The 21,598-nt window shown below is 44.8% G+C and overlaps 1 protein-coding gene, 1 long non-coding RNA gene and 2 other non-coding genes across 4 annotated transcripts in view; 2 read left to right on the top strand and 2 right to left on the bottom strand.

Annotated features, from left to right (window-relative positions):
- The window catches only part of LOC106952387 (glypican-3-like), a gene marked incomplete at its 5' end in the record, with an annotated part of 79,739 nt that overhangs the window by 4,534 nt on the left and 53,607 nt on the right, over positions 1 to 21,598 (bottom strand). The window contains one exon of the mRNA XM_015040467.1: positions 19,861 to 20,026. Within this exon, the coding sequence (XP_014895953.1) occupies positions 19,861 to 20,026 (166 nt within the window). The remainder of the gene's footprint in view (positions 1 to 19,860; positions 20,027 to 21,598) is intronic.
- Positions 2,267 to 2,876, top strand: LOC106952388 (uncharacterized). The gene is made up of 2 exons (XR_001425974.1): positions 2,267 to 2,475; positions 2,547 to 2,876. It is a non-coding gene; the product is annotated as an uncharacterized LOC106952388 (long non-coding RNA).
- Positions 21,286 to 21,367, bottom strand: trnas-gcu (transfer RNA serine (anticodon GCU)). The gene has a single exon. It is a non-coding gene; the product is annotated as a tRNA-Ser (tRNA).
- On the top strand, positions 21,491 to 21,563 carry trnaa-cgc (transfer RNA alanine (anticodon CGC)). Its single transcript has one exon. It is a non-coding gene; the product is annotated as a tRNA-Ala (tRNA).

Genomic DNA, 21,598 nt, shown 5'->3' with positions numbered 1-21,598 from the left:
TGTTACACGATTAAAACAGATGAAAGAGCGTAAATTACGAGGCGGGGGGATTCTTTTAATAAAAGGAAAGAATCCAGAAAAGCGTGGTGTGGAAGTCTGTGTCTCTTGAAGCTCAGGACAGAGGCAGGGGAGAGTTTCGCCCATTTTTAGCTCGAACTCAGCAGGTCGTTCTAAGATGATTGTTATGATCTGTGTTTCTCTGTGTAGTTATTCGAGATTTTCTGTGTTTAGTCCTGTTTCCCTGTGAGTCTCTGTCCTGTCCTCCCTGTTGATTGGTCCCAGCTGTGTCTAGTTGCCTGATTACCCTCCCTGTGTTTTTAGTCCCACCTGTTGTCTTTGTCTGTTGTCGGATCCTTGTCATGTTTACGTCATTCATCATTTGTTTGCTTACATTCACAGTTGAACTGTTAAGTCCTGTGTTGGTCTAGCTCTCGTTTTCAGTCTTCAGGTTTTCAGTTGCTACCGGTATTTAGCAGTGTGCTAATCTGTCTGCCGTGCTGCCTGATCTGGACTGTTTCTTTTTTTGGCCGTCTGATAGTCGCCCGTGAGGGCAGGGAGGGGTACTGTCATGATCCGTGTTTCTGTGTATTTATTTTAAGGTTTTTCTGTGTTCAGTTTCTGTCCTGTGAGTCTCTGTTGTTTCTGCATCTTCCCCGTTGATTGATCCCAGCTGTGTCTCGTTCCTGTGATTACCCCCCAGTGTATTTAGTCCCACCTGTTGAAGGTTGTATGCTTTGTCGCTTGTCAGTCAGTTTTCCGCAGTTGAATTGTGAAGTCCTGAGCTTGCTTGTTTCAGTGTACAGTCTTTTATGTCAGTTGCTACCGGTATTAGCTATGTGCTAAACTCTCTGCTGTGTCGCCTGTATTTGGACTGCTTGAGCCTTTCATCATTAAATTCATCATTTTCTTCACAACCTGGTCTCAGCGTTCATCCTCACCATCTCTCAAACCACCACTCCCTGACAATGATGATGATTAAAATATTTCATCACAAATGCTGATTTAAGCAGGTTTTTTTCATGTAATAAACTGATTTTCTACAATGTCTTTTCCTTGCTTTGCAAACATTTTTCTTTATTTTCAAACCTAAACACACAAATAAAATGGGGTATCTTTAAAAAGTAACATATTTCCTAAAGCAGTATTTTATGCCAAGTATTTAAGTTTATTTTTAAAGCCTTTAACATTTGGGGCTCTAAACAAGTCTCAATCAGCTGGACTGGAGGTAAACATGGCTCTTAGGATTGCAAAGGTCTCAGACTCCTGACCTAAACTGGTTTCCATGGTTTCTGTCCTGCTCGTCTCAAGTCCTTTTAGACTCTGAGTTTTGCGCAGCATTAATTTTTCAAGCAGATGTCTTCTGCATGTAGACCAGAGGGATCAGTGTTGGTGTCGTTTGACCAGAGCACCTTCATCCACATTCACTTAACATTTTGCAAAAAACAAAAAACAAAAGTATGTTTAGGAGTACTGTCTTTTTTAGGTTTACTTGAGTAATTTTAATATGAAGTATCAGTACTCTGACTTGAGTACAATTTCTGGAGTGACTCCGTGAGCTTGTTTAACAGCTTATGCAGTTTTTGTTACAGTTTCATTCGTCTCATATTGAAAGAAAATGAATAGACAAAAATGTTCTTTTCCTGATTTTGTCATTTTGTAATTATTTATATGAAATATTTTCATTTCCTAAAGCAGTATTTTATGCCAAGTATTTAAGTTTAAAACGTCAACATTTTCACATAACTTTAGATTTTGGTCCATCTGATGATGTAGCTTTTGAATATGAAATGGTTGATGTGTTAATCAGTCAGAGCTTGAGTAAACTTTTTATTACTCAATACTGTTTTACTCTCACTTGAGTACAACTTTTGAGTGCTTCACCTCTGCATTATGTACCACTTTGTGTTGATTTTCACACAAAAACGTTAAGGGGAGTATTATGTAATGTTTTTTCAGCTTTAAATCATGTTATAATGTTATTACCTCATCAAAACCACACCTGGAGCATTGCCTTGATTTTTTAATGCATGTCTCAGAAATACTTTAATCACCATGGTAACCATTCGGCTGTGGAAAAACGCCTGGTTGCACCTAGCTACGCCTTCGAGGAGACTCCCCCAAATTAGTAAACACCAGGTGTTTGCTAATTTCTAGCCAGCAGAAATTAGCAAACACCTGGTAGAATCTACTGATCTCATGAGCAACTTCTCAGTGAAACGCTGGTGAAAATGTAGTTAAAGGGTTAATGGAGGAGAAATGTGGTGATGACTTCCTGAAGGTGGAGCTCCAGAAAGAGCAGGAGTTTTTAAAGAGACAGTGTTAGGATTCGGGTTGGTGTGAGTGCTCTTTCCTATAGAGGATCTTCGGAGGAGTTCTGACAGGCTGGCGCACCGGCAGCTGATTCCGAGTGATTGAGTGGTGGACCTTTAAGAAGCAGAGGAGCAGTCACTCATCGCTCGATGGTCCCACTTGTTGGTCAGAGTCTAACCAGAAATCATGTTATGGATGTTTTATGAGACTAAAAGTAATTTTGTGTCTTCCCTCAGAAAACGACAAGCTGTCAAAATCAAGCCAGGAACCACGTCTGGACTTTAAGATCGCTTCCTGCCAAGACCAAACATCTCCGCCTGCCGCGCTCCTTCCCTCTCCATCATTGGTCCTCAGAGACGCTCCCGGATTCTAGCCTTTTTCCCTCCGCGCAACCTCCATCCGAAAGACAGTAAGCTTATTCCTCTAAACCAATCAAGATCCCTCATCTCCGGTCCCTTCTAACATCTCCCTTCTCTGAACAGAACCCGAGCTGACCTGCCTACCCATCCTCTGGAGCACAATTTGACTGCACTGTTTAAAATACATTAAACTTTCACTGAACAGTGTTCTCTGGTTTTGTGTGAACTTGCATGTGGGTCAGGAAACTAAAATCCAACATGACAGACAGAGGCCCGATTTAAAGGCATTAAATTACAAATTCAAATTTATTTTAAGTCATATTTAATACAGATAGCATTTTATCACAACTGAAGTTTGTGCTACAAAATACATAATCCTGCCTCTTTCATAAAACACTGAAGTTTCAGGTTGACGTGGGAAGATGTAAAGACTTTATGAAGAAAGAATCCCTTCGTAGGACTCTAACTCTCTGAGTTCTTACGGTCTGCGTTAATCTGCAGAGATGTCAAACTAAAGCGGACGCTCAGTGAGAGTGCCGGGAGACGAAAGGGAGCAGCTAGGAGTCTGTGGAAAAGCTTTGCTCTGATAGAGACACAGAGCCTGAGGCCCTTTCTTTCCCTGATGCTGCCCATCGCCCTCGGGCCTCTGCACCGCCAGGCTCTGTCTGAAGTAGAGGAACGAGGCAAATAAATAAACCTCCGAAAGCTTCAAACTGCATCTCCCACGAATTCATCCACAGTTACGACATCTTTTGAGCCGCAGCCCGAAGGACAATTAACTTTTTTCCTCCCCCCCCCTGCCCGCCGTGTCCCCTGACATGGCAGTGGGCAGACATTCTCTGGGGCTCTGAAAGGCCGATTTGTCACTTTCGACAGCGGCACACTGTACCGCCGAGCCAATTAAGCTCAAGGTGCAATTCGATACAGCTTTTATACACAGTGTGGATAAGGGGCAGGGCGGGGAGTTGAGGAGCGGGGCGCGTCTGCATTTGTGTGCGGATGATTGAGTGGGGTGGATGTGCCCGTCCCAGCGAGCGCTGTGTGAAAAAGCGAAAGACAGAGTGGAAGGACATTGTTCCCGCTGCTGCTGCTGCTGCTTTGCAGCGGCAATAATGTGAAGGGAGAAAAAGAAAGAAAGAAAAAGCCTCAGTTTCTCAGAAAGAGAGAGAAAAAAATCCCAGGGAGGGAGAGAGGGTCTTTCTCTCTAGTTTAAACACACGGACGTGAGCGGCACCACAGAGGGGCCTTGTTCCGCAGGATTTTAAAAACAACCCAGTTGGGACTGAGCTCCATGCAAGCCTAGATCCCTGCACAGGGCTATACGCCAGGCTGGGACTAACAATATCCTGGTATAATTAGTGACCAACACCTGTGGCTGTGTTTCTAGACCTAAACGCAGACAGGCTGGGAGTGAATCGTACAGACAAGAAAAAAAAACAAAACAAAAAAAAACAGACACAGACAGAAGTCGTCCAGATTCATGTTCCTCTGGTTCGCTTTTTCCTTTTATGGCCTGGTGGGGAGGAGTGACAATTAGACACAGTATTTACATGCCTCACATTTTTCTGCATTTGTCACGTTACGACCACAAACTTGTTATCAGATAGAGCAAAACAAAGTAATGATTTTCATCCTCTTCACAGGGAGTTACAATTTCTTCCCTCCGGTTGGATATTTTTAGTTTCTAAATGTTGAACAAGGCGGATTTAAAGAGGCAGTATTGTGCATTTTCCAGGCACAATACTGAAAATTACAGTTTAAACTGCAAAGTCTGCTCTAACTTTACAGAACAGACGTGCCTAGATTCTTGATGGTAGCGATCTAGAGACTACGCTATCATCACTTGTCATAAAAATGACATGGATATCAAATATGACTTAAATAAAATTTGGCATCGTAATTTAACACCTTCAAGTTGGGCCGCTGTCTCTTTAAGAAACCTTCAAGACTTCATCACAACTTGGCTCCTCTATTAGCCCTTTAACAACGTTTTATACCAGTGTTGCACTGAGAAGTGGCTCCTATGATGAGCTCAGCAGATGCACAGTTCCATCAGGTGTTTGCTGATTGATTCTGGCTAGTCTGAAGGAGCTGAGTGGGGGAGTTGAGGGTGGAAGATCAGCCTTGAAACTGCAGCTCCGAGGAGGAGTTGCGCCTCAAAGGCGGCACTAAGTCATCGAAGACATAAAACACGCTAAAGAGTGTGTTGATGCCGTCCTGTGAGTGATTGATGTGAGCCCTGTAAGGTCCCTTCAGGTTTTCAGGAGGACACAGCCCTCCTGCGGCGCATCCATTCAGATCTTACATTTTCAGCCCCCCTCACACTGCAACAGGGACACCACCTAGCTGGAGCATCCCTGCTAGCTCCACCCTGCCTTCAGGAGCTCGAGTTACGACCGAGGCGAAGGGTCAACGGTCCAAGCATTGACTGGAAGCGCCGTGAATGAGCAGGCCTAGTAGTCGCACGCAAGCCGACAACTGTGGCCACATTCAAGCTTTAAATTTATGTTGTCTTTAGCGACCAGTTCCCGTCGAGAACAGAATGCGTGCAGACACTGCGGGTCTCTTAAGGCAGAGAGCGGATATTTGTTTGGATCACCCTGACAGGTCACACAGAGGCTGGAGTGCAAGTCCCATGTGTGTCGCAGTGGCTTTTCTGTCTGTCTAACAGAGCAACGGAGGGAGGAAGGGAGGGCGGAGGAGGGGAAAGAGAGTCTGGAGTTTTTGTTTTCAGTGTCGCCTGCGGCTCGCCGTTTACAGTTGTCACAACAAGCAAACTATGTGGGAAAAAAAGATGGCTACAGGTGAAGATTACATGTTCCAGAATCGATCCGACACAGTCTGGACACATGTTGGCTGAATTTGACTTTGCAGAGTAGAAGCGCCTTGGTAGCTGGTTGACATATTGCTACAAGCCCTCTGGAGAGAGTGCAGCTTCACGGTGCCGTACAGTTTATTCAGCACATGTGTGCTGCACGAAAACTCCTTTATAGGGTCAGATAAGTATGTGGAATGTTAAGTCTCCAAACACAGGTGCTTCTTATGAAACGGGAGAGATGGTTTAGATTGCCGCTGCATTGGCAGACCGTGTGTTCACATAGCACACCTAAAGCAGTCAAATTTGATTTAGGCCCTCAAGGCTGGACAGCTTACATTATGGTTCCTGAAGTAAAGCAAATATTTTATCAGTTTGGGTCAGTTCTGTGGAGCAAAAGTTTGAATGGATTTTGGACTCAGCACATTTGGGGGGAAAAAAACCCAAAAAAACAAAACAAAGAGGCTGTGTGCAGTTCTTGGCCCAGAGCCACCAAGAAATGTACAAAAAAAAATAAACAAAAAAATTACATGACTGACCAAATCTGCAGAGCTTGGTTTCCTAAAAGAAGCTGCATTTCCATTGAGCGTAAAATTGCGCAAATTGGAATTATGACAATAAATTAACTTGATGGGAACACGGCAATTTTGAAAAAACTCGTTTTTTTACGATAAAAGATTTTTTTTTACGCTAGGATGAGGAGGTTTTTCAGCTGTATTGAAATTGGTGTGTCTTGCAAAACTGCAATGGAAACACTATTCACATCAGGCGAGTCACGTGATCAACAAGCGTTTGTTAAAACTGGCGGAAAAGACGACAGGAAGTGGGAGGATGATGATGGCGTGGCTAGCCCTGTCACAATAGGCAATAAGCTGATTAATCGCATGATGACTTAAAACTAGCTCAATTATTTCTATTTGCATGATTTATTTTTTTTGTCCAAGTTTGGCAGAAAACTTGTGTCGTCCAGTTTTTGGTAGATAACTGGATGACTTTAGTCTGGTGCTTTGGTCTGGACTAGCCCTTTCTTGAAGGACAATTTTGTTTTTACAGACATTTTAATTGTTGTTTCTGCTGGAAGATATTTAAAATGTCTTCCAGTTCCAGTGTTAAATGTCCATTAGAAAATAAAATTTATTAATCTTTNANATTGTAAATATANTTACTATCATATTACTTTAAAATTGTCCCAAAACAAAATTATCGTTTATCGCAATACCTTCTGGGACAATTTATCGTCTAGCAAAATTTATCATGACAGGCCTACTCATGGCATACTTTTTCAAGACTTATCACATTACATTTATTCATTTGTGATTTTAACTATTTAATGGAAACTCCAAATTTGTTAAAACATTCAACACAGTTATGCGCACATATGTAAAGGAAATGCAGCTGTCGATCGTTGGCCGGCTTGTCACACTTTGCATAAACAGCTCGGAGCCGCTGCTCATCGACAGACTGGAGCTAGATGCCTTTGTCTGGGTGGGGGGAGATGACAGTCTGCCCCAGACCAACCGGCCGACCACAGGGGCGCACGGAGGGGCTGGGAATGTTGAGCCAAGACAAACGAGACGGCCGCAGGAGGCCCTGCCCCGGGCCTTTAAAACAGCACCGCTCCCTGAGCCGCTCCTGCTTCCCCAGCGCTCGCTGTTATTCCAGGCTGAGGGACACTCCCAGAGAGAGGGCCAGAATGTGAGACGGGGGAGACGTCATGGCACAGACTGCTGCGGATGTAAAGACACAATAACGTCTGGATGTCTTTAAACTGGAGTGGAGAACGAGTACAGTGCAGCCTAATGGGACTGACACCTGTTAAACGTGTTCAAGTCGAGATTCTTTGTTTCAGCAGCAAGGCAGTTGAGACAAAGAAACTATCGACGCTATTAACAAAATACACAAACTGATTCTGAAACAAGCAAGAAACATTACATTTAGTTCAGTTCTATCATCAGAATCATCAGGTAAATTAACATCTAATGTACTGATCAATGTTGGGGAATTCATAATGAGTAGTTGTCCTGTCAACAGCCTTTCCTCACTGTGGATCAGAGATTTCATGAGCCTCTCTATTGCTTCCCTAAATGATATGCTGTTTAGGTTGACCAGAGTATCTGCAGGTTTCAGCAAGTCAAACTTTTTAGAACTTTTTAATGCCACCTTGAACCAAACTATTAATGACAGGGATGTTTGGGGGATCATGCTGTATTACCATCAGGCGTAGCATTTATTGTGAATTTTCTGGCCTCTGTGGTTGGCTCTTAGCAGTGGGTTTGTGCTTCTCACAATGCATGACTCTCTATGGTGTGAACCCCCATAGCCCCAAGCTTCAGCATTTAGTTGTATTTTATTTTATTTTTTACAGAATGCACCCCAGCCTCGGATTGGTTGGCAACAGAAGTGAGCCAGTGGCAAAAACGTTCATCGTCTAGCCAACCGACGATAAATTTACACTTACCCATGTCTGACACAGAAAACTTGCTGTATTACGCTTGATCCCCAAACCATCCCTGTTATTAATGATTTGGTTCAAGGTGGCATTAAAAAGTTCTTAAAAGTCTTAAATGTGACTATTAGCACTTGGTTGATCATAGATGCATGACTTTAAGATCTTTTACAGACGTGTGGACACCGTGTTGACGGCCATGTCTTGGCAGCTTTCCAGTTGTGCCTGTTCTTCCTGTTTTCAGGCGATGTGTTGAACAATGCTCGGTCAGATGCCCACAGCTTGGATATAGAGGCTAACCCTGCTTTAAACTTGTGGTGCTGCTGGGTCTTCATGACGATGTTTGTTCTCTAACAAAGCTTTGAGGCCTTCACAGAACACCTGGACCTACGCCCAGATGAAACCACACTAGTTACCAACAACGCTGCTTCTGGACACCATCTGCTCTGGTTTTTGTTAGGGAGCAAATGGAGCTTAATAAAAATGCCTGTGAATCCTTAGGCATGTTCAAAAATCGTGTATCATTTTCCTTCTGCTTTACAGTTATGAGCTACTTTGTGTTGGGCTATCCCATAAAAATTGCAATAAAACACACTGAGGTTTGTGGTTGTAACATGACAATATCGGGAGAATTTGCAGGGGTGTGGACACTCCAGCAAGACACAGTAAGTGGAATCAGAAGACAAGTTCAGGAAAAAAAAAAAAAAAAAAGAAGATACAAATCTGCAGAACTCTAACTCCAAACCCCACGTCTAATGCCGTGGTTAGCTCTGATATGACTGGAATACAACCCATCACAAAGACTCTTTGTGGCATGTGGAGAAAATTCAAGTCAAGATCCATTAGTTATATTGCATTGGCGAGGGAATAAACAGCACCCTGCACTCACTGACCTCGCCATGCACTGTCCAAATTACATTGACTTCAATGTATTTTTAGTCTCCACTTCCAGTTGATGGCTCACACCATCATAAATAGGAGAACAGGCCCGAGGCGGAGGAGAAGCTCGAAACAGACACATAAATTTTCGCCGCAAATTCCTCACAGTAGCAAAGCTGCGATGGTGGAAAAAGGCGCGCACGGCTGAGCGAAGTAAAAACCATAACAAATCACACACACAAAGAGTTGATTCTGTCCTGAGGGGAAGCAGCTTGTTCAGGGTGGGGCGCGGTACGGCTGAGGTTAAGGCTCCGTGGAGGGTCAGAGGTTGGCGAGGAGCCCTGTCTCCGTGTCAGGACACACCGGACAATGACGGCTCTTATCAGCGCCAGAGACATTCTTTGGATGCTGCCTTTATCTTCTTGCGGCTAAAGACCTGACGCACGTGTTTCCATTCTCCTCCCGGTTCCTGAGGTCAGTCCAGTTAAGGAGACGAAGCTGGCACATTGAGATGGATTCGTAGTGGAAATTTTCCTAACAAATGAGCGGGCAAATCCCCCCTCCACCCCACATTCCTGCAGCGAGGCAGGCTAGGAGCGAAGGCACATGCGACAATTTGACTCTGCACTGCGAGGTTCTTCTGTGCAGTTTCACTATCTGCCTCAGCCCTTTCTAGTGGTTCGCTTGTGGTTCCCTTAGGCAGTTCAGAGCGAACTGACAGGGAGACTCCTGCGATGTTCACAGTCTTTGGGTTGCTTTCAAGAACGGTCCGGAAAACTGACCGCAGCAGGCCAGAGGAAAGGGGATGGAGGGGAGGGCAAAAAAAAAAAAAAAAAAAAAAAAAAAAAGGAGAATTTAGGATGCAGGTGAGAGCGGAGGGTTAACACGAGAAACGCAATCCGCTGAAACCCTCGACCAAACTTTTAGGACGTTTCCACAAAATGGCTTCTGTGTGTCCCTGTGGCGGCCAGCAGGCCTCGAGAATGGCCCCGCTGTGTGCGGAGTGTTTGTGGACCACGGCGGAGCTGATGGACACGACCCAGGAACGGGCCTGGAATCAATTTACGGCATCCAAAAAGTGCCTGTGAATGTAAATAAAGCTCTTGAGCAAACAAACGCTTTTCCAAGAGGCACAGTTGCAAACACAGAAAAAAAAGTGCGGTGCTTAGAAAAGGAACCAAGTACCGGTGGGCCCCCCACCCCATCACATGTACTATGAGAACCGAGTCAACTCTGCGCTCGTATCCACAGAAATTAAAACCAAGGGTCTTCTTCCTGCCTTCGGGATAATCTTAAGGGTTTTATCTCTGGACCGATTTGGGAAAGCTTCAGAGTGAAAGAGCATTAAGGGTCCAATAAGAGGATAATTTCATCCATTCATTCCTCTCCTCCCTCCTTTTTTCTCTCTCCCCCCCCCTATCTTCCGCTCCACTGTCACCCCACTCAGACGCAGAGCTGGGAATGCTCATGGGTTGCTTCAGTGAGAGCGAGATGAGAGGCTGCAGATCCAACTAGCCGTGCCTGTTTACACAGATGGCAGCCGGCTACATCATTTTTGCAAGAGGCGTGGAAGAAGGAGGAAAGGAGGGGGACTGGCTCAATTTAAACAGGCTGTTTAGAAGCTACAACAGGGATGGTCACTGAGAACGCTGGGTCAGAACATTTCCAGTGGGTTACACGTCATCAACCACTAGAAAAAAACTGCTAAGCTACCCTACAAACTTTACATTTTACAACTTCTCAATCTAAAACAAGGTTTCCTAAACAGTGGTGTAAGTAACAATGCTGGTTAGGTCATGTTTAGTGGTACCAAGTCATCTACCACAAGGTAAATAAAAAGCTAACGAACTACAGAGTTAACCGGCTACAGCCAAAACAATGAGGTGGTGAAGCAATACCTCATCGTTCGGAAGGAAACTACTCAAGAGAAGTGAAGAAGAGAAAACTTTAAGAAGACCACAGTGAACCAGGAACAAGTGCTGATGGCGACGCAATTATAACCTATGCTAACTGTTGTGCTATGCGACAAGCTAACAATTAACAATACAACCTAAAAGGCTGTACTTTTTATTNAAATTATCGTTTATCGCAATACCTTCTGGGACAATTTATCGTCTAGCAAAATTTATCATGACAGGCCTACTCATGGCATACTTTTTCAAGACTTATCACATTACATTTATTCATTTGTGATTTTAACTATTTAATGGAAACTCCAAATTTGTTAAAACATTCAACACAGTTATGCGCACATATGTAAAGGAAATGCAGCTGTCGATCGTTGGCCGGCTTGTCACACTTTGCATAAACAGCTCGGAGCCGCTGCTCATCGACAGACTGGAGCTAGATGCCTTTGTCTGGGTGGGGGGAGATGACAGTCTGCCCCAGACCAACCGGCCGACCACAGGGGCGCACGGAGGGGCTGGGAATGTTGAGCCAAGACAAACGAGACGGCCGCAGGAGGCCCTGCCCCGGGCCTTTAAAACAGCACCGCTCCCTGAGCCGCTCCTGCTTCCCCAGCGCTCGCTGTTATTCCAGGCTGAGGGACACTCCCAGAGAGAGGGCCAGAATGTGAGACGGGGGAGACGTCATGGCACAGACTGCTGCGGATGTAAAGACACAATAACGTCTGGATGTCTTTAAACTGGAGTGGAGAACGAGTACAGTGCAGCCTAATGGGACTGACACCTGTTAAACGTGTTCAAGTCGAGATTCTTTGTTTCAGCAGCAAGGCAGTTGAGACAAAGAAACTATCGACGCTATTAACAAAATACACAAACTGATTCTGAAACAAGCAAGAAACATTACATTTAGTTCAGTTCTATCATCAGAATCATCAGGTAAATTAACATCTAATGTACTGATCAATGTTGGGGAATTCATAATGAGTAGTTGTCCTGTCAACAGCCTTTCCTCACTGTGGATCAGAGATTTCATGAGCCTCTCTATTGCTTCCCTAAATGATATGCTGTTTAGGTTGACCAGAGTATCTGCAGGTTTCAGCAAGTCAAACTTTTTAGAACTTTTTAATGCCACCTTGAACCAAACTATTAATGACAGGGATGTTTGGGGGATCATGCTGTATTACCATCAGGCGTAGCATTTATTGTGAATTTTCTGGCCTCTGTGGTTGGCTCTTAGCAGTGGGTTTGTGCTTCTCACAATGCATGACTCTCTATGGTGTGAACCCCCATAGCCCCAAGCTTCAGCATTTAGTTGTATTTTATTTTATTTTTTACAGAATGCACCCCAGCCTCGGATTGGTTGGCAACAGAAGTGAGCCAGTGGCAAAAACGTTCATCGTCTAGCCAACCGACGATAAATTTACACTTACCCATGTCTGACACAGAAAACTTGCTGTATTACGCTTGATCCCCAAACCATCCCTGTTATTAATGATTTGGTTCAAGGTGGCATTAAAAAGTTCTTAAAAGTCTTAAATGTGACTATTAGCACTTGGTTGATCATAGATGCATGACTTTAAGATCTTTTACAGACGTGTGGACACCGTGTTGACGGCCATGTCTTGGCAGCTTTCCAGTTGTGCCTGTTCTTCCTGTTTTCAGGCGATGTGTTGAACAATGCTCGGTCAGATGCCCACAGCTTGGATATAGAGGCTAACCCTGCTTTAAACTTGTGGTGCTGCTGGGTCTTCATGACGATGTTTGTTCTCTAACAAAGCTTTGAGGCCTTCACAGAACACCTGGACCTACGCCCAGATGAAACCACACTAGTTACCAACAACGCTGCTTCTGGACACCATCTGCTCTGGTTTTTGTTAGGGAGCAAATGGAGCTTAATAAAAATGCCTGTGAATCCTTAGGCATGTTCAAAAATCGTGTATCATTTTCCTTCTGCTTTACAGTTATGAGCTACTTTGTGTTGGGCTATCCCATAAAAATTGCAATAAAACACACTGAGGTTTGTGGTTGTAACATGACAATATCGGGAGAATTTGCAGGGGTGTGGACACTCCAGCAAGACACAGTAAGTGGAATCAGAAGACAAGTTCAGGAAAAAAAAAAAAAAAAAAGAAGATACAAATCTGCAGAACTCTAACTCCAAACCCCACGTCTAATGCCGTGGTTAGCTCTGATATGACTGGAATACAACCCATCACAAAGACTCTTTGTGGCATGTGGAGAAAATTCAAGTCAAGATCCATTAGTTATATTGCATTGGCGAGGGAATAAACAGCACCCTGCACTCACTGACCTCGCCATGCACTGTCCAAATTACATTGACTTCAATGTATTTTTAGTCTCCACTTCCAGTTGATGGCTCACACCATCATAAATAGGAGAACAGGCCCGAGGCGGAGGAGAAGCTCGAAACAGACACATAAATTTTCGCCGCAAATTCCTCACAGTAGCAAAGCTGCGATGGTGGAAAAAGGCGCGCACGGCTGAGCGAAGTAAAAACCATAACAAATCACACACACAAAGAGTTGATTCTGTCCTGAGGGGAAGCAGCTTGTTCAGGGTGGGGCGCGGTACGGCTGAGGTTAAGGCTCCGTGGAGGGTCAGAGGTTGGCGAGGAGCCCTGTCTCCGTGTCAGGACACACCGGACAATGACGGCTCTTATCAGCGCCAGAGACATTCTTTGGATGCTGCCTTTATCTTCTTGCGGCTAAAGACCTGACGCACGTGTTTCCATTCTCCTCCCGGTTCCTGAGGTCAGTCCAGTTAAGGAGACGAAGCTGGCACATTGAGATGGATTCGTAGTGGAAATTTTCCTAACAAATGAGCGGGCAAATCCCCCCTCCACCCCACATTCCTGCAGCGAGGCAGGCTAGGAGCGAAGGCACATGCGACAATTTGACTCTGCACTGCGAGGTTCTTCTGTGCAGTTTCACTATCTGCCTCAGCCCTTTCTAGTGGTTCGCTTGTGGTTCCCTTAGGCAGTTCAGAGCGAACTGACAGGGAGACTCCTGCGATGTTCACAGTCTTTGGGTTGCTTTCAAGAACGGTCCGGAAAACTGACCGCAGCAGGCCAGAGGAAAGGGGATGGAGGGGAGGGCAAAAAAAAAAAAAAAAAAACGAACAGAAGGAGAATTTAGGATGCAGGTGAGAGCGGAGGGTTAACACGAGAAACGCAATCCGCTGAAACCCTCGACCAAACTTTTAGGACGTTTCCACAAAATGGCTTCTGTGTGTCCCTGTGGCGGCCAGCAGGCCTCGAGAATGGCCCCGCTGTGTGCGGAGTGTTTGTGGACCACGGCGGAGCTGATGGACACGACCCAGGAACGGGCCTGGAATCAATTTACGGCATCCAAAAAGTGCCTGTGAATGTAAATAAAGCTCTTGAGCAAACAAACGCTTTTCCAAGAGGCACAGTTGCAAACACAGAAAAAAAAGTGCGGTGCTTAGAAAAGGAACCAAGTACCGGTGGGCCCCCCACCCCATCACATGTACTATGAGAACCGAGTCAACTCTGCGCTCGTATCCACAGAAATTAAAACCAAGGGTCTTCTTCCTGCCTTCGGGATAATCTTAAGGGTTTTATCTCTGGACCGATTTGGGAAAGCTTCAGAGTGAAAGAGCATTAAGGGTCCAATAAGAGGATAATTTCATCCATTCATTCCTCTCCTCCCTCCTTTTTTCTCTCTCCCCCCCCCTATCTTCCGCTCCACTGTCACCCCACTCAGACGCAGAGCTGGGAATGCTCATGGGTTGCTTCAGTGAGAGCGAGATGAGAGGCTGCAGATCCAACTAGCCGTGCCTGTTTACACAGATGGCAGCCGGCTACATCATTTTTGCAAGAGGCGTGGAAGAAGGAGGAAAGGAGGGGGACTGGCTCAATTTAAACAGGCTGTTTAGAAGCTACAACAGGGATGGTCACTGAGAACGCTGGGTCAGAACATTTCCAGTGGGTTACACGTCATCAACCACTAGAAAAAAACTGCTAAGCTACCCTACAAACTTTACATTTTACAACTTCTCAATCTAAAACAAGGTTTCCTAAACAGTGGTGTAAGTAACAATGCTGGTTAGGTCATGTTTAGTGGTACCAAGTCATCTACCACAAGGTAAATAAAAAGCTAACGAACTACAGAGTTAACCGGCTACAGCCAAAACAATGAGGTGGTGAAGCAATACCTCATCGTTCGGAAGGAAACTACTCAAGAGAAGTGAAGAAGAGAAAACTTTAAGAAGACCACAGTGAACCAGGAACAAGTGCTGATGGCGACGCAATTATAACCTATGCTAACTGTTGTGCTATGCGACAAGCTAACAATTAACAATACAACCTAAAAGGCTGTACTTTTTATTTTTTTTCCCATTTTCTGATTTTGTTCCCTTCAAACTGAACATGATAAGTTTAAGAATTTGTACAGCACTAAGTCAGTAAAATAGCTTTTTCTTGGTTATTAATCACACTTCACTGTTGTAAATTGAATCTGAGTGAAACAACCATTACCATGGTGCATATATGCTGTCTAATGCTGACAGAGTGACAAATCTAAACACTTTGTTCTTGGTGGTGTTGCCTAGGTAAACGTTTGATACAGAAGTTGAACGTGGATCTTTTGTGTAGCCCCAGAGGATTCAGGCCATGTGGGCACCCACATCCAGATTCTTCCTCCTCAGACACCTGCACTCACATCTGGATTGTCTGAGCCTCTCTCCCTTTGGCGAGGCCTCACCTGCAGCACACAGGCTGTAGCTGGCTGCCACGTGTCTCCTGCAACAACATTCATGAAGCTGTGTGGCTCTGGGAAACCAGACAGAGCTGAAAAACTCCAGGAACAAACATCCATGTTCCCCTGATATCAACAGTGTGAATTATGGCCGCGTTGATGAAGACATGTGGCGAACATTAGGGTGCAGGACTGGCGCCTGGTGACTCACCTATCCCATCAGGTGTAGTGGGGGTCAGGGGTGACAGCTGCAGCTAATTAACATACCAGCTTCCCGTACTGGTAGCGTGGTAATTCCACCCACATACGGAGTCGAGGAATGTTTAGGTTTTCCCAGTGTATCAACCTTTGCAGGTATCAAAGGTGTTTTTGTCTCGTTCTGTTCTATCCCCGCGTTCTTTCATCGCCTCCCTCTTTCCTTCCCCGCCTTTGTTCCAGCCTAAAAAAAATAAAAAATGAAAAAAAAATTTGAAAGGTGAGCCCGGCCCTGCCTCTCATCGCGAGGTGCGTGTTTCACATAACAGGAATATTTCCACTTTGGGTTTCACTGACCACTGGGAGCTGATTAAAAAGAAGGAAAAAAAAGAAAAGCTCCGGATCGCCGAAAAGAAGCGTTTGCTTCAGTGACCGAACGTCTGAGCACGAGAGCGGAACAACAGCTCTGTTCGCTTGTCAGGGTGAGAGCTGAGAAACAAAGCTTCACTCCAGCACATACAGTTTTTTAACATTCTCGCAAAGGGCCAAAAAAACTGATTATCCCACCTCTTTGCACGCAGTTACTTTCTGAGGAGCTGTTCTAAGATCCCTGAAGTGATTTTGCCCACAATTTCAGCGCTCTCGTGCCGGTTCATCTCACCTGGAAACTAATGATTAATGTGACCACCGCAGGGAAGGATCAATTTAAATCAAATTTCAGCCTAATGTATTCTGAATCATCAAGTTTCTGAAGCAGCAGTACATCTCTGATCTGACAGCAGGAGAGGTGGGGAAGAGTATGAAGAGAAAGAGAAATCTGCGAGGTGAGGTGTTTTTTTTTGTGGGGATGGTGGCGTGTTCTTTTGTTCTCCGCAGAGGCGGTACAGTCGGGGAGCAGGTGTGCATGAAAGCACAGAAACACAGGTGAGCCCTTATCAGGAGCACGTGGAATCCAAGATTAATGGATTTAGGGGAAAAAATGGAGTCCCAAGCACTACCAACAGATTACTCTGTGGGCATTCCCACCGACGGAGGTGGGGGATGTGTCCTGTTTTAGCTACGGGACGGATCTGGAAATAGTTGCCCAACGTTAAAGTTAGGAAAGGAGTCAGCTGACGTTACATCAGCTTGTTTGAAACAGTGTGCAAGCAACAATTTGTATAAATCATCCGACCATCTCCATGGCGTTCTGACTCCATGGAGTCAGAACGCCAGAGCTGCTAAAATGACAGATTTTAGCAGCCAGTATGTTTGATGTGTGTTGTAGAAGAGTCCATACCACATTGTTATATTTTATCAAATTACAACCACAATCTGCCATTTATTTGGGATTTTATTCGATAGAGCTATACAAAGTAGTTTTGTTGTTGTACCAGTCCCTGTGAGTCAATATGTTATAGTATTCTTTGGTTTATGTCGCTACCAGCTCCTGACTGAAATGTTTTGCACAAGCTTGCAAAATACCCCAAGATGCCTCAGACTGGATGGAGATTGTCCGTAGACATTAATTTTCTTGCCACAAATTCTTGGAAAAATTTATGTCTGGACTTTGACAGGACCATTTTAGTACGTGAATATGATCTGATCTAAACCAGGGGTCTGCAGCCTGTGCAGCCCAAAGAGCCATTTTTACCCTCAGCACAGCAAAAAATAAAAAAATAACAAAAAACTGAGAATGCACTAAAGTTGTTAATCTACTTACTGCAGGCAGGTTACCCTGTTGAGGATAGAAAGAACGTAAGTAGGGCACAGAAGTTCACTAGACTGCAACAATCGCAGCGCATTGCACGTGGCACCACTCTGCTCCGCTCCTATCAATCACACATCCCAGATGATTTGCACTTGACCCACTGTGGGGTTACAACAAGCAGCAAAATGGAGCTGGAAAGCCCTAAACAACAGCTAAAAATGCCAGAAGTTCCACTGCTTACATAAATGGTTAGTAAATCAGTAAAATCTCAATGGAAATAATATGTTGGGTTTACCTCTGCCTCCGGTCTATAATTGAAGCTAATTGGTCGGATCAGGCTCAGACACAATGCCTGTGGGTTCGGGCCGGGTCGGATTCTTTTAGGCTCGATCTAAACTACGTTCCAGACTCATTGATAGTAAGATTTTTAAAAGTTACGTACAAATTCTCCTTTAAAGCAACTTCTGAAAGAAATGTAAAAATTGTTTATTTAGGGGTAGAATACAAAAGTGTAAAGTTTTATATGCATTCTTTTGTATTTTGACAAAAAATAAAAATAAAATAAAAATCCCTTAAAAAAAAACGTAGCAAAAGGCTTTCTTACGAAACATAAAAAAGGTAAAACGGTGCGAACACTTCTGCAGGACCCAGCTCAGTGCCTGACTGCAGGTCTTTCTTTAGGGGTTGTTGCTGCACGGGGGGTCCCCCGTCCTGGAATAGCTGCACTGGCCTGGTATGCTGAGGGGAATGTTTAACCGGGCGCTCTGATTGGTCGGCGGGGGATGCACGTGTGCATCTGTGTGTGAGTGTGTGAGCGGCGTCAGTTATGAGATGCTCATGGCCGAGGAGAGATCAATCATCGCGCCTGTTTGGGAACATCGCTGGTGTGGTCAGCAGGTTGACAGGGAAGCTGTGTCAGGGTCCCAGCCATGTGTCCGTCCTGTCTGCACCCTGTTATTGTGGCTTCCACTACCTTTCTCCCCCTCCCCAACTCCAGCATGTAAAACACATATGTGTGTGTGTGTGTGTGTGTGTATGTGTGTGTGTGTGCGCCTCGCCTTAGATTTGTGCGGGGGCTTTGTGAAACTAGATCCGGCTCGTCCATCTCAGAGGAGCGGAGCACAGACAGGGAGCCCATTAGGCCTCGTGCTCCACAGGTTGACCTTCGAACTCCAGCCCCCTCCCGTTTGACCAAATGGAAACCGAGCGGGGTCAGCGTTTTTTTGCCAAGTCATCGCGAGCTATCGGCAGCTATCTCTGCCAGCTAGTGGGATGGACTCCTCGGGGTCTGCAAAGCGGTGACGCACGCACTCATGAGAGGAATGCACAAAACGGCCTGAATTCACGGCTCTCGCAAGAGATCAGATCAAAGTCTAAAGTGGAGCTTTCAGCAGCCTGTAAGTCAGGGCAGGCGGTGTGATGACTCCGCGCTGAGGCCAGCAGCAAAGCAAGAGAGGGCATCGGACTCTCACGGCCTTCTGAGTGAACCCTCAGTTCCTCTCCCGCCGCCCCCAACCCGGCGCTCTGGGCCTGGCAGACCCAAACCTCCTCCACTGGAGGACGACTCCCACCATGGTGACGGCTCAGCTGCTCTGGATTTATGTTGGCAAATCGAACTCACTCGTTCCTCCTTTCTGGCTGGGTTCATCTTCTTTCTTCCAGCAGTTTAAATCTTTTTCATTATTAATATTATTCTCATCTACAGCTGAAAACAGGATGGTTATATACAAGGCACAAAAACATGCAGCATCTTTTTAACTGAAAGTTTAAGGTATAAGGGGAGTATTATGCGTTTTCCAGGCACATAGGGCCATTTTGTAGCACAATCGAGTAACCATGGTAACGTCAGTTGTTATAAAAATGCTTTGGATCGATCTGCCCACCTCTGCTGCAAACCTGACTCGGTTGCAGCTGTTCTGTCAGGAAGAATGGACCAAAACCCAATAAAGTTATTGTTAGACCCTTTTGTAAAGATACTAGAGAAATTTATGTAAACTTCAAAAGGTTTAAGAAAGTAAAGGAATTAAAAACTTTCTCTCTCTCGTTGTTCTGACATTTAGAAAACAAGTAATTTCAGGACTTGAAACAAGAACCTGATTTAATCTCAGTCTGTGAGGAAACAGCAATCATCTGCCCGTCTTTTGCTGACCATGTCTGACATTTTTCGTGAATGCTGACGCCAACGAGGTCGGCCACCAGAGGAAGTGTCACGTTGGTGTCAGCGTGCGCCGTAGCCATGTAAACACCCCACTGCCGAGCCCAGGGCTGTGATCTCACCGCCTCTGGATCCGTCCGCTTGCTCACCAGCATTGAAGTAAATGGCTCTGATTGAGTTAGTGGGCTTGATTGTAAACATTAGCCCGGGCTGAACATTTCTTTCTCGCAGAAATCCAATTTCGGACAAATGCGTACGACGGATCAATATATCACCTCAAAACCAATATTATCATTTATCATGACAACTACTTGCACAGTTTATCGTCCAGCCGATTTTGTTGTTGTGAAGGTGCCGTTTGTGTGTCTGACCTGCGAAGATCCGCAGCCGTTTGCGTCTTGGAGGAGGCCCCAGCCCCGACACCTCGGCGCACTCGTCCTCATCGTCGCAGTCGCCGCTCGCGAACCCCTCGTCGGCGTCGGCTCCTCTTGAGCGCGCTCGCCATCGCTTCTCGGACACCGTCACCATGTTGAGCAGCTGTGGACATGGAAACGCAAAGACGTTAAAGGAATTCGTGCCGCACAAAGAAGAGCATAATTTCAAGGTAAAAAGAAAATGATTCACGATTTTTCAAAATATTTTACTAAGAAATTTTTTTTTGATCTTTGTTTAATTTCTGACATTCCTCAATAAATGCTCAGTAAAAATGCTTTGTTACATGTTTCTGATATTTTTGCCACTTTTTCTGCGTTAAATCTGTCGGACTGGATGTGAACATCTGATGGAAACAACCAGTTAAGCAGATCACAGGCGTCTCTTAAAGATATGAAAATCTGGAAGAGTTCATTTCATGCCTTGAAATTCTGAGAAAAGTTGTTGTCTTTGGACTAGGACCCTTGAAAAACCATAATATATCATTTAAATTCCATATTAAGCAAGTTTCCAGATTTTTCCTTGTTTCATCTGCAAAATGTTGCCAATATTAGAAACGNGGATCGATGCCTGCATTCTCCAGAACGTCCTTGTCAGGGTACATTGGACTTTTCATTTAAGATCGAGTATTTTGACAAGTACCACAATCTGTTGTAGACTGGGTAAAGGGTTTACACAGAGTTCCTTTGATGTTCTTTTGAATACAACTCACTGAAAATCGTGAGATTTTTTTATCCTTTTTTCTTGGACATGTGTGGGGAATTAGCTCAAGTGGTAGAGCGCTCGCTTTGCATGCGAGAAGTAGGGCGATCGATGCCCGCATTCTCCAGAATGTTCTTATCACGATAGATTGGACTTTTCATTTAAGATCGAGTATTTTGACAAGTACCACAATCTGGTGTAGACCGGGTCAAGGGTTTCCATAGAGCTCCTTTGATGTNCTTTTGAATACAACTCACTGAAAATCGTGAGATTTTTTTATCCTTTTTCTTGGACTTGTGTGGGGAATTAACTCAAGTGGTAGAGTGCTCGCTTTGCATGCGAGAAGTAGCGGGATCGATGCCCGCATTCTCCAGAATGTTCTTGTCTGTAGTGCTCAGTCATTTAACTGTCCTATCACGGATTAAGAATCTGGTGTAGTACTCAAGTCTCCCTCTGCAGTCCATGTGCATGACTAAGTACCAAAATGCATTTTGACATTTTGTTTCTTTACTCTGTAATGAGAGTACATGGCACAATTGACAGAATAAGCAACTTAGCCTTGGACAAGGCTTATAGATGCCAGTGTGATCATTTTTCAACTGTACATAGTAGACCAGTACCAAAGACAAAGTTTCTGAGGTCACTTCACAACCTAAATCTTCCGACGAGGATGGTATTCGAACCCACGCATGCAGAGCACAATGGATTAGCAGTCCATCGCCTTAACCACTCGGCCACCTCGTCCTTGTTTCTGTCTCGTAATGAAGGAGAAACGATCAAGCTTTGCACAGAAGTCTTTGGATGGTCGTTGGAACGGACCCTACTTGAAACCCTGAGGTTTTCTGATTAATTTTATTTGCAAGGTGTGGGGAATTAGCTCAAGTGGTAGAGCGCTCGCTTCGCATGCAAGATGTAGCGGGATCGATACCCGCATTCTCCAGAACGTCCTTGTCACGGTACATTGGACTTTTCATT

Source organism: Poecilia latipinna, unplaced genomic scaffold, assembly GCF_001443285.1.
Source record: "Poecilia latipinna isolate Pla-1442-1.1 unplaced genomic scaffold, P_latipinna-1.0 Scaffold511, whole genome shotgun sequence".
In the NCBI taxonomy this organism is placed as follows: Eukaryota; Metazoa; Chordata; class Actinopteri; order Cyprinodontiformes; family Poeciliidae; genus Poecilia; species Poecilia latipinna.
This window is presented reverse-complemented; position numbering and strand designations above follow the sequence as displayed.